The 12,710-nt window shown below is 43.0% G+C and overlaps 1 protein-coding gene across 3 annotated transcripts in view; it reads right to left on the bottom strand.

The window, feature by feature from the left end:
- Positions 1 to 12,710, bottom strand: part of sbf2 (SET binding factor 2) — a 145,981-nt gene that overhangs the window by 31,917 nt on the left and 101,354 nt on the right. For all 3 annotated transcript variants that reach the window (XM_070555014.1, XM_070555015.1, XM_070555016.1), the window contains one exon: positions 33 to 203. In XM_070555014.1, the coding sequence (XP_070411115.1) occupies positions 33 to 203 (171 nt within the window). The remainder of the gene's footprint in view (positions 1 to 32; positions 204 to 12,710) is intronic.

Raw genomic sequence — 12,710 nt, 5'->3', positions numbered from 1 at the left:
TTCCCAATGTGTAACTTTAGTTGATATTTTACCATCAGCCTCGTGGTGATGCCCATCTTTTCTGCTGGGGTGTTGAGATAAAGGGCTCGGATCTGACCCTGGACTTCGCTGTAGAAAGTGGCCTCCCAGAACTGCTGGTTGGTCCAGATGGGATGGTCTTGTATGCAGGTGTAGGCAAACTGGTTCACTCCAGCAGCCAGCCTCTGTGAGACAAAACCACAAAGTCAGTCACCTGTATGGATATGATTTCATATTTGTCTGGGGTCTGTGTTTGTAGTTTGTTGTTTTTCTAAGTTAAAAGGACTTTATGGAGTTTGGAATTTTTATGCTTGCGATTGCCCCCTCAGGCCAAAAGCGTAACGGCAGCCTCAATAGTAGGCTCGGGCACGAGGCGCGCATGCTGTACGTGCACACTCCTTAAGAAAATAACAGCTGAGACAGACCCTTGTGTGTGTGTGTGTGTGTGTGTGTGTGTGTGTGTGTGTGTGTGTGTGTGTGTGTGTGTGTGTGTGTGTGTGTGTGTGTGTGTGTGTGGCCCAGAGGACAGAGGACAGGAGAACACGCAGCTAATTAATTAAATAATTTGGTTCTGTACCTTTCTCTTCAGCACAGCCGACAAAGGTTTATGATGGGTGAGTCCTCCTGCATGCTCTGATCATGCCCTTCCCTTGTTTGAAAAATTGTTCCAAAATGAAAGTTGAACCCACATCTTTTTTATCTGTGAATTCAATGCCGTTCGGCGAGTCTCAAATAAAAATTTGGGCATCTTACAGTAAAAAAAATATACCATTAATGTAAAAAGTAAACTCTAAATAAACTACGTTCACATCCAGAATCGCACCCGGGCCTACTGCACGAGAGTCCGACGTCTTACTGGGTGAGATAAAGCGCCATTGACGTCTTTTGTATCTGTAACATTTATATCCTTGATGACAGAACGGTTCGGAGCGAAAATGGCTATTTTGTCGCTAATTTGCAGAAAATATCTAGAAGAAAGTAGCTAAAGGTCCTCCGAAATGTAGCTAGGTTCATCACTAGGCGTTAGGAACAGCGACAAAGTCGCTGAGTTGGCAGTACCTCACTCTCTGCTGCTAAAGCTACGGATAGCAAATGCTACGGGCTCTGCCTGAGCGTGAACGCGCATGAAGCAGCCTGCTCGACCCGAGCAGCTCTCTTTTTCTGTGATTTTACAGAAAAACAGGCAATCACAGTAAAAATGCCAGGGCTCATTCTACAGGACCAGGGCATTGTAGGAGAATGTATCAAGAAGAAATGTGTTATTTCTATACATGTTTTGGCTGTCAAACTTCCATAATGCCCCTTTAAGCAATCTTCTGATCGGCACTGCATGCTTCAGACGATACATCATGTGATACTAGCAGCCCAGAACGTTCCGCAACCTTTGGAAAATGAGGTGAAAATTGGCTTATTAGAGAACTAATAGAAGATTGTACAAATATTAAGTAAACAATCACAGCACAAGCTACAGACTGGACATCTGTTTGGATTTTAGTAACACTTTTATGGCGTGCAAAAAAATAAAGAGGTTTGAAATGATGTTTTTGCCTGTTTCTCTGTGTAAGTAAGGCCCTGTCCACACGTAGCCGGGGATCTGCCAAAACGTAGATATTTTTCTACGTTTTGGCCTGTTATCCACACGAAAACTGAGTTTTTTCACACGAAAACGGATCTTTTTAAAAACTCCGGCCAAAGTGAAGATCTGCGTTTTCTCCGTTTTGGGTGTCTGCGTGTGGACAGACAAAACCGGAGTTTTAAGATCCGCAACGTCACTTTCCGCGACAAAAAATGCTGACATCACGTGTGCGACCTGTGTTTACACTAGCCGACAGCATGGAAGCCCTCAGAGCTGCACTCTGTCACTACCCGATCCATCAATTGTCCAAGCGCTTTCTGCTTGTTTGTTTTTGCAAGCGGAACTACTGCTCCTTGCGGAAGACCACAGACGAAGAACGAGGTTAAGAACGGGGAAGTACTGCCGCCTACAGGTCTGGCATGTCCTTAACAACGTATTTATCCGGGTACGTGTGGACAGTTTTTTTTTTAAACGCGGTGGTGTGGATGAAAGTTTTTGGAGGGGCGGATATTCGTTTTTAAAAAACCCCGGCTACGTGTGGACTAGGCCTGAGTCAGTTTGCAAATATCTTTTGAAATAACAAGCACATTGAGTTGAAACTATCAGAGTGCAATTACTGGAGGTGCATCTACAGCTTTAGAGGAAAAACGAATCAAATTAGCAAACCCAAAAAAAACTGTAAATTTCATGATTGATACGATTTTGTGTGTAGCTGAGAATTCCAGTGGCGTCTTGCAGGAGAGAGCAAGACGACGCACTCTTTTAAAAGATTTGATCGTATCCATTCAGCACATATCTCCCTCAAAATCCCCAAGATTTGGAACCTATTCTGGTGGAGAAAAGGAAATGTCTTTAAAAAGAAGTGCAGCACATTAACACCACTACCGGCCCATCTTGTAGGCTTGGTTCTCTGTAACTTGACTCCAGAATGTTTCTGTACAATCGATTGTCTATAAAATGTTCAGCAGAAGGAGCAAACGTCAGCCATGTGGTTTTAAAAAGAAAAACCATGAGTCGTAACTTTTCAAACAGATAACCCCCCCACAGGAGCTGCGTACCGCCTCCTCCTGTACTTTGTGTCAGGATGTATTTGGAAGCCGACTTGTTATTTTTCATTAAAGTCATCTGAAAAGTAAATCAGCTGCTGCCTGCAACAACAGCTCCTCAAAAAGGAACCTGGAGTCCTTAGCTCAATAATTAACGTCTTCTCCACACACACTGAGTCTTACCGCAAAGAGAATGAGAAAAGAATGAAAAATATTACATGACCTCAACAGAAGCAGCGTTCAAATAAACGACCAGTCACCAAGCAAACTTTCACCATCCGTCCATCTCCCAGTAAAGCCTGGGGCCACACGTAAGGCTCTGGATTGTTATTAGATTAGCTTCTCCTTTCTCTCCCGAGTGTGACACAATCCACTCGTGTCGATTATCACTTCAAAGTTGCTTTTGAAGAATGAGAACTGGGGAGTGAGTTACTGTAATTACAAGAGACAAAACCAAAACATCTCTACTCCCACTGCGGTGGGCCAGACTCCAGGAGAGAGCTTAGAGCTAATGCCCACACAGCAGCCGCAACCTCTGAAGTCCCACTGGACCAGAGCCTCACTCCAAGGTTCCTAGGCGTTAACATGCTAACCATGTATTAGGATTAGAGGTCCAGTGATATGGGTTTGTCTATTACCGATGCCGATATGTAGGAAACATGGTCAGCTGATATGTACTGCCAATTTTTATGGGCCGATTTTCACGACCAACATCTAGACGTTTTCAAGCTTATTAGAAGTGCTAAAATGTCACTGATAACATCAGCTGATGGACAAAATTCCTGAAGTTGAATCATTTTTGAACTCTCGATCTAACTAATTTTTAAATCTTAACTTTGTGCACTGCTCAGTGTTAACGCCAGAAACTTGAATGCAACTTAAGAGTATTTATGCAGATGTCAGTAAACATAAAAATACTTTTAAATTAACTTCTGCATCAGCACCGGGCTGCCCGCAGACGTGCCTGAGTTTAAATCGGCTTTACTAAGGACAAACTTTGGTTGATGCTGATGCATAAAAAATGGTCAACATCGGCCCAATATATCGACCAACCGATATATCGGTCTACTTCCAATTAGGATATCCACATTCAGGGCAGGGAAGTTGCTTTTATAGAACCTGTTCTCTGGTGTAGTAAATGTAACTGCAACTCAACTATTTATGCTACTGAAGCCAAGACTCCTGCCAAGTGTTTCCTGATATTAGTTAACCAAAATGAAATCATTTTTTCAGGAAACGCTGAGTTTACAAGGTGTGTAATGAGGGCAGCTATGATACCCCGCTGGCTAATGATGTAGAGCCAGAAGAAACAGATGTCAATTATCTAAATTACTGTGGAACAAAAGTCCGACTAATTAAAAGCTATGAAGAAAAAAGTGAGCGCTCTATTAGCAGTTACCTAGGTTTTTGAAATGTTTCAGCTGTACTGGAGTCAATCTAATTCAATATGACTGCCACAACTAATCGAAATTAAAGGTCACTTGCTCTGTAAAATTAATTTGCTATGGTCTCTAGTATGAACGAATGCCTTTTGAGTCGTTTTCAGTAAAAAAAAAAAATGCTCTGGTTTTTCCGTATGAGGAAGTAGAAGTTTTTCGGGGGAGTGGGAGGGAGAGAACGACATGATTTGGAGTCTTACTCATAAATACGCCTCGCCCCTGAATGGCTGACAGCTACGCAAGTCTTCATTCAGCTCCTTCCAGACTGTTGCACCCCGACTTTGGAATGCTCTTCCTTTATCATTAGGTAGCATTGACAGTCTGGACACTTTTAAAAAAACAGCTAAAGACCCTTTTATTTAAAGCTGCTTTTACCTAAAACTTTTATTTTCTTATTTTTAACGCAAATTTTTAATCTTTCACCTGTTTATGAAATTTTATAATCTTATGACTTTATTTTTTCTGATGTTAATCTATTTCTGTTTTGAGATAATTACTTTGTTTTATTTTGTTTTGATCTATGTCAAGCACTTTGTGCTTCTATATCTGCGATAAGTGCTATATAAATAAAATTTACTTTCTTACTTTTACTTAATTAGCTACATGCTTAGGACAGCAGATCCTCACTACAGGGGAAAAATTCCTATTTCTTAACAATTTGTCCCAAATAAACCTAAAATACCTCAAAAACTAAACTTCAGATCTTTCATATTATGACGTTTTAAGAGAGAGGTGATGAAGCCGAAGAGTTTGGTGTATAACGTGTGCATGGTATGTAAATGTTGAGTCATTAGAATTAAATACCAATATTTTCCGATATTACACGATATACACATGCCTAAATTAGCTGATATTAATGTTAGGCAGATAATATTGGACATCCCTACACTTAACCCATGTTGGCTGCTGGTGGTAGTCGGAGGGACCGATGGCATCAGCGCTCCAGGTCAGCTGCGGCTACACTGTAGCTCCTCACCACCAACGTGTGAATGTGTGTGCATGGGTGAATGACTAGATGTGTTGTGAAGTGTCTTGGAGGGCTGTGGAACCCTAGAAGGTGCTATATCAGATACAGGCCATTTTATATTTATTTATAAATGCCAACTGCAGCTGAGGCTTATGGGAAGGGCATTAATTTGCAAAAACAAATACTTACAAATACTTAAGTACCAGAAGAGAATTTAGACAAAGTCCAAAGTCAGAATTGTTTTTTTCTTTTCTTAATTTGAGTCTCTTCGAATGGAAAGATGCTGTTGACACACGGGCCATTTAAACATTTTTGGACAAGCCACTGAAAAATGATTTGATAAGAGTTAACCACTCAGTTGCTGAGAAAAAGAAATATCTGTATGGACGTGTGCAGAGAGCAAGAATGCGACATTTACTGGAATGATTGTTGAGACGTCAAGACGACATAAACTCTAAATACAGCGCATTAACCCACATAATAATGTGTCTGTGAAGAGTAAAACATTAGCATGGCTAAGATAATTTAGTGGGCTCTGTTGCAATAAATTGGTTTGTTGAAAGCAATAAGTATTTAACTGATTTAAATTGAAAGAGTTTGGCTCCTTCTGCGGCTTTTGCTCAGTCGGCCGACTTTAAATTGCACTAAACCGTAATATCCTCCTTCTCACATATAAAGCTCTTAATAATCAAGCTCCATCATACATCAGTGACCTGATTGTTCCATATGTTCCTAACCGAGCACTTCGCTCTCAGACTGCAGGTTTACTGGTGGTTCCCAGGTTATCTAAAAATAGGATGGGAGGCAGATCTTTTAGCTATCAGGCTCCTCTCTTGTGGAACCAACTCCCAGCTTTAGTCTGTGAGGCAGACACCTTGTCTACTTTCAAGACTAGGCTTAAAACATTTTTATTTGATAGGGTCTATGATTAATATCTGACATTAGCCCAAATCTGGACACGTGGGTGAGTAGAGGGAGGTGGAGTGTACAGTTGGTCAAAACGGCTCTCCCTTGCCCTGCCTCCAACATGCCTCCATCTAAAAGGCTAGGTTATCCAGAGTTATCTCTGTAGTTATGCTGCCATAGGCTGATTCATGCTTCTCCGTCTGCGTCAGTGCGGAGACACACAACGTCCTTGCGAGCCTGCCGGAGAGCTCCGCAAGGACGGAGTCGAGCTCTCTTTTCTATACATCCGTCAGTCAAGACGGACAATGCAAGCTTGTGATTGGTCAGGACGCCGCTGTCGTCCACACCGCCACCATTGCACCCTCAAAAGCATAAAGAGAGCCGAGGATAACTAGTAGCAGACACGGAGCAGCTTGAAGAATACCTCGCGAAAAAACTCTTAAAACATGAACGTTTAATTCTCCCGTGACTGGAGGACTGAAAAGATGCGCAGCAAGCGTTTTATTTGTGGACGGAAATGACAGGAAACGTGGATTTAGAGGTGGGGAGCGCATGAAAAGGTGGAAGAGGATGAGAGAAAAATTCGTCTGTGTTAAAAAGTCTCTTTTATACAAAAAAAAACACACAATATAAACACACTATCTTGGACCGATACATGACAGGATACCACAGAACAGCGCTCCGCCCTCTGTTGTCCTGCCGGGGAATTGCTTTGCAACACTCCCCGGGGACGGAGAAGTTGAGAGCAAAACGCTTCGGTCAGTCCGTGCGTGTCTGTCCCTTGTGGAGCTGACGAAGAAGCATGAATCAGGCTTTAGACTGCTGGAGGACATACTGACCACTTTCCACACTCTACTACTTTCTTCTACAATTTGTTCTTTAACTGTATTATTTCCTGCTATTTCAGCTGTTAACTTTATTTTTTCTCTAAGTGTTTTTTCCCCAGAAGAAGCTACAATGGTGTTCTGCTGAGCTGTGGTGCCCTCATGGAGGGGGCCATCGGCTTGAACACTGTTGCTGACCATTTAAACATTCTCCCTCTCCTGATAACATTTTACTTTCTTTGACATTGAATGTGCTACTACTAGTTTACCCATTTAATTATAGATTCACTAGGATAAATACAATAAAGTTTATCTCTCACCAAACAGCATATTTAATAAGAAATTACAATGTAACCATAGAAACATTACTTGGTATATATGGTGTGTGTGTGTGTGCGCGTGTGTGTGCGTGTGTGTGTCTGCTCTGTCTTCTTGATCCCCAGTGAGTCGTGGCTGCTTATACTGAGCCAGGATTCTCTGGAGGTTTCTTCCTGTTAAAAGGGAGTTTTCCTCTCCACTGTCGCTTTATGCTTGCTTAGTATGAGGATTGCTGTAAAGTCACTGACACTAGTCAGTGACTTGATGCAACCTGCTGGGTTCCTTATATATAAAACTTTTTTCTGATTGGCTTAATGAACTGAACTGAATTACCATGTGAAGTGCCTTGAGACGACTCTTGACGTGATTTGTCGCTTTACAAATAAATAAATTTGAATTGAATTGAATAAACCCACCTCGTCTCCCTCCATCTAAACACTGCTGAACCTCCACAAAATCTACAGTCAGCGTGACAGAGGACAGCCTTGCAGAAGATCATCAGCCAATATCAAGACACCATTAATGACTGCCTGTTTACATTAACTGCTCACTCAGTGGGACGGATGATTAATCTCACTTTGCTATTGGAGGAACCAAACATGCTGCCTGTAAGTGAATATGTAGAACTGGCCCAAAATCATTTCTAGATGCAACGACAGGAATAAATCTGGAGGGGGTGAAATAGCTTTGATAAGAGGTTGAATTTTTACAGATTTGTAGACTGGAGAACACGCGAAGCCTCATCTACGTGCAAATTTAAGATGGAGTAAAAAAAAAAAAGACAAATACATAGACATGCAGCAGTCTAGATACCCTCACACATTCCTGTCAGCTGAGTGTGGAAAGTGTCTTGCAGCAGATGTTATGTGGGTGTGCGTCCATGTTTGTGAAGGGGGTGTGAGTGTGTTATTTGTCAGCTCTGTCTATATCCAGCCTGGCCTTTCTTCTGACTTGCCGGATGCGCTCGGGTCAGTTTGACCGAGGTCGGCAGCTCTGGTTAATGATGGTTTGCTACGTTTCGAAAAAATATTTAAGAGACAGATGTGCAAGGAGGAGGAGAGGGAAGGATGGAGGAAAAGGGAGGAAGAGAGAAAGGAAGGTGGCAATAGAGATGAGGGGGGGGGGGGGTATGGTGCTATTGAACCCATCTGGACGTGTGACCAGCAGAGTGCAGGAATGTAGGGTTATGGGAGAAGAGTGAAAAACAAGCACGAGTACACCACTGAGGGGAGGGCAGAAGAGAGAAAACTGCATACAGACCAAAGGAATGAAGCTATCAGGGTTTGGGATCTTGTTTTGAACTTTGAGCCCTGATTTAGAGGATGAGAGTATGACAGACTATGGCCTCCAAACATCCACCTAGCATCGCACAAACCTGCCACATCCATCAGAGACAAAGAGATGACGTGCGCGGTCCCCGGTGCAACAAGTGCATACTTGAACAGAGACACTGAGCGAAGACTGCTGTATCTGAACTGTCGTGAGCCTCGAGGCAGCGACATTATTTACATGTTTTGGAAGAATTTGGGGCATTCTTGAACCGTTGATGTGAAACAGCCATTATTTCTGGACAAGTCCTCGGCGAGGACGCATTCCTGACCTGAAAAACAATCCATCTGCTCACTCCCGCAACTCCACAATGTGTTTGGAAGAAAACCATCTCACGAAGAAGCCTTGCTTTCTGATGAACGTATTTATAGCACTCAGTCACGTAAAACAACCGAGAAAAACACGCCAACAGTCAAAACCAATAAACAGACTTGTCAAGGCATCGGTAGACCATGACTGCACAAAACACAAATGCACAACTAGCGTAAATGTTTTTAAAAAGTAAAAATGGCTCCAACAGGTCAAGAGCATCTTTTTACAGAGGTCCAAGTGTGCGTCACTGTCCCTCCTGAGGACAATGTGGACATTAGTTTAACAGAGCTGGTAGATAAATTCCTCCATGCATAAACTTCAGGTAAAAGAATGCTAACAGTCAAGAGCTTGTTGAGTAATTCGTCCTCGTTTGAGAGTTTCCCCACTTGTAATCGATCTGCGATGCCCTCAAGAAAACTCGTGTCACGTTCCAGTGAACGAGACCCCGGCCCTAATGAAAGAGTGTGTAAGAGACCCCACCTCAGCACACAGAAAATGTCAGAACTAGCACTTATAATGAATGGGGCTTTGCAAAAAAAAATGTGAATGCAGCATCAAACCTTCCAACAGGGCATAGCCAAGGGGAAACCCAGGAATTGGGAAAGAAAAACAACTGACCGCTGAATCTGAGATAATAGCTGCTCAGTGTAAACATAAAAAAACTAAACATTGCATCTGTGCAGCAGCAGTCAGGAGGTGAAAACTTGAACGAAGAAAGATTTTCCCATGTTTCTTGACCTGCAGACTGAAGCACTACGATGACAGAGCCACTGACAGCAGGAACACAGCATGAGCTGGTCAAAGCCCAGCCAAGAACACCAAACAAAAACTCCACCAACGTCTGATTCATGAAGTATCAGCGCTCCCCGAACAGAGGAAGACAATCTCTCACCCAACATTTGGAAAGCAGCAATGATCAAAAATACTGCACTGCATCAACAATAAAAGAAAGTTGTTTCAGGTCCCTCCATCTCCAGTTTTTGATATGCTTCATTTTCTACAGGTCTATTGAAAGAAATTAGACTTTTTACAAGTATTACAGCTCAAAAATAACTAGTGTGCCAAAAATATTTTTTAAATAGTAACCAGTTCATCACACTAATGAACAGCTTTACAACATTTCTAATAAGTCTTTTTGAACACTTCAGAACTAATTTATCATCCATGTAAGGCTGCAGCAAAGCCAGTTTAGGAGTGAATGTGGTTTTTCCACCAACTTCAGATTAACACCAAATTGCAAAGTGGACTAAGTTATAACTGCACTGAAGGGCAAAAGTGATCTCGTGAAAAATCCCTATCTAGTGTTTGGTGGAGGTGTTGTAAAATATGGGATGTTTTAGAGATCTATTTTTCTGCTGGCCTCCTTGTACCAGTTAGTTCATCTTTCCTGCCATGAATCCTCACTACTTCCCTTCCTGAGACCAAGCTGATCACTGGTTACTGCAGGTGATGTGCTGACTACTCATAAGCCCTTTTCAGATTGACATTCTGGAATATGTGTGGACAATTCAGTCCGGGTTTTAACCAGAACTGTGTTTTCAGACACACCACATTTGTACCTGAACTTGTCCTTTTGGCTGCCTTCACACAGCAGGGAAAAGTTCCAGATGTCTGAGGGGGAGGGGGTGTGTGTGTGTGGCTGTACCCAGATATTGCGTAAACATAGTGCGGCGGGCGTACATGCATCATTTACCCAAACAAAGCCATTCAGTCAAACATGGCAGACAAAGAGATAGAATTCCTCTCACTGGTCGGACTTGTTAAGCATAATTCTGTGCACACGAAGACGCATAAGAGACCTGGATTATGAAGCTCAATGATTAATAAAGGAATCACGGAAGCGGTGGGAAGTAGGGCTGTCGCGATTGAGGAATTCCCCCTGTGGTGAGTCAGGGCAGCTCAATATTGCGATATGCGATATTATTGCACCCCGTTTTTATTTATGTACTTAGCAAATTTGTTTGTTAATTACTAAACTCATGGCAATATTTCCTTTGAAACATTGTGCTTACACATTTAAAAAATGTTAGAAAAAAATACATGGCCATTTTTAACACTTTATTGAATGCAGATCAAAGGGCAGTAACGGCATTCTCTGACTGAACTTCGTCTTCGTCTTCCTCCGCTTATCCGGGTCCGGGTCGCGGGGGCAGCATCCCAATTCTGACTGAACTTAAAAACATTATTCAGGAGGTTTAACTTTGAAATGCAAATTTGGCTGCAACATCTAAGAGAAATAAAAAAAAAGTGCCCTACTATCTCCTCGATCAGCGCGGACTTTACCTCTCAGCATGCGCTGTCGCGAGATTTAATCAAGTGCGGTAATTGCGGTGGCACGTCATGCAGCGCGGTGGGTTTCTTAATATCGCGATATATTGTTCTTGCGATTATTGCGACAGCCCTAGTGGGAAGCGCTCCGTCGCGCGCCTAGGAGACGGCAGGGGCGGCGTTAGGCCCGGCTACTTGGGCTCAAGCCCCGAATCTTTAATGAAAAGCCCCGGATCTCAAACGTGGAAGTAACATGCAGTACCAAAGTCCAACAGAGAGGGAGCAGCTAGCAGTAGTTTGTATACAGCCTGCCTGAGCCTCCACCACTGAAGAAGAAGCCCTTCAGCAGCCGGCTTCTTGTGCAGTGCCTGGTTTCTTTTACACCCTGCCTGAAACGCATGAGTGAAGATGGACATAAGGACGTTTTTTAGACCAAAAGTACAACGACAGGACCCCGGCTTTGATGAGACTGGTGTTGACTCAGGTTTGTGAGTCTTATTTGGAAAATATTTGTTGTGCTGCTGGTTTGCCTAAAGTTAGCTTATCAGGTAAAGTTGTTGGAGAAAGAAAGGGAATATTTACTATCATCTCACACTAAACACTAACAGGAACAATATTCTGCCCTGAATATGCTTAATATGTAGCTTCAGATTAAAAATTATGTGGTACAAGACAAATATATGTGATGTTGACTAGTGCGTGTCACGTGTGTGTGTGTGTTAAGCCCCAGATCTTCTTCAGTCCTTAATCCGCCCCTGAACGCGCCTGCTGTTACTAAGGGCTTCGTCCGGTTTAATTACAGAAAAGGTTATCCAGATGTTTGTATTCAGACACAAAGGTCGTAATCATGGACGTAAATTTGGGGGGGGGGGGGGGGGGGGCATGACCCCCCCCCCCCCCCCCCCCACTTTTTCCAAAGTCAAGTTTGGACCCCTGCACTTTTTACCATCCAAAAACAATATTACGCTATATTGACACTGGTTGAGCTCTAGGACCAAGCGGAAAACAACCGTTTGTGTTGAAGCCTGTTTCCCATTAGAACGTACTGTAAAGATAACCCCCCCCCCCACACACACACACACACTTCTAAAGTGAAAGTTACGTCCATGGTCTTAAGGACAGAGTCCCGAACATTTCCGTTTTTCATGGCCTGTCTGAAGGGGGCTATAGGTACACTAAAAAACTCTCCTTCAAGATTACAAGAATGTCCTCTCAGTTGTCTGGATCTGTTTTTGCACAGCTAGCCTTTGAAAGGATTCCCTGGAGCTGAGAAACCACCAAGTCAGACATAAGAGCTAAAAATTGTTAGGGGGGGGGGGGGGGGTGTGTGCAACAACAGCCGCCACAAAGTAAATCTCCACAGTTTACTCTACGTGACCTTTTCGGATACAAACTTGGCAGCAAAGTGCAGCTCAGTAGTTAAAATCATGGTTGGAATTATGAGGGAGCCAGGATCCCCCCCTAGCTCCCCCGAATGGGTGATGCCCCACCGTGAGTGTGTGTCCTGACTTTAGGGATAACCATGAGGTGGCTGCAGGAGGAGCCCAGAGGTCGCGAGGGTTCACATGGTAAAAGTAGGTCAGAGATAAGAAGGCCCAAGACCATTAAGACACTTAAGATCCATTAAATGAACCTTAAAATTGACCCTGAAACACACGGGAATCCAATGCAATGATTCTATGACCGATGAAATGTGTGTCAAATTAA

Source organism: Nothobranchius furzeri, chromosome 9, assembly GCF_043380555.1.
Source record: "Nothobranchius furzeri strain GRZ-AD chromosome 9, NfurGRZ-RIMD1, whole genome shotgun sequence".
NCBI lineage: Eukaryota > Metazoa > Chordata > Actinopteri > Cyprinodontiformes > Nothobranchiidae > Nothobranchius > Nothobranchius furzeri.
Note: the sequence above shows the minus strand (reverse complement) of the source record. Positions and strands in the feature narration are given on the sequence as shown.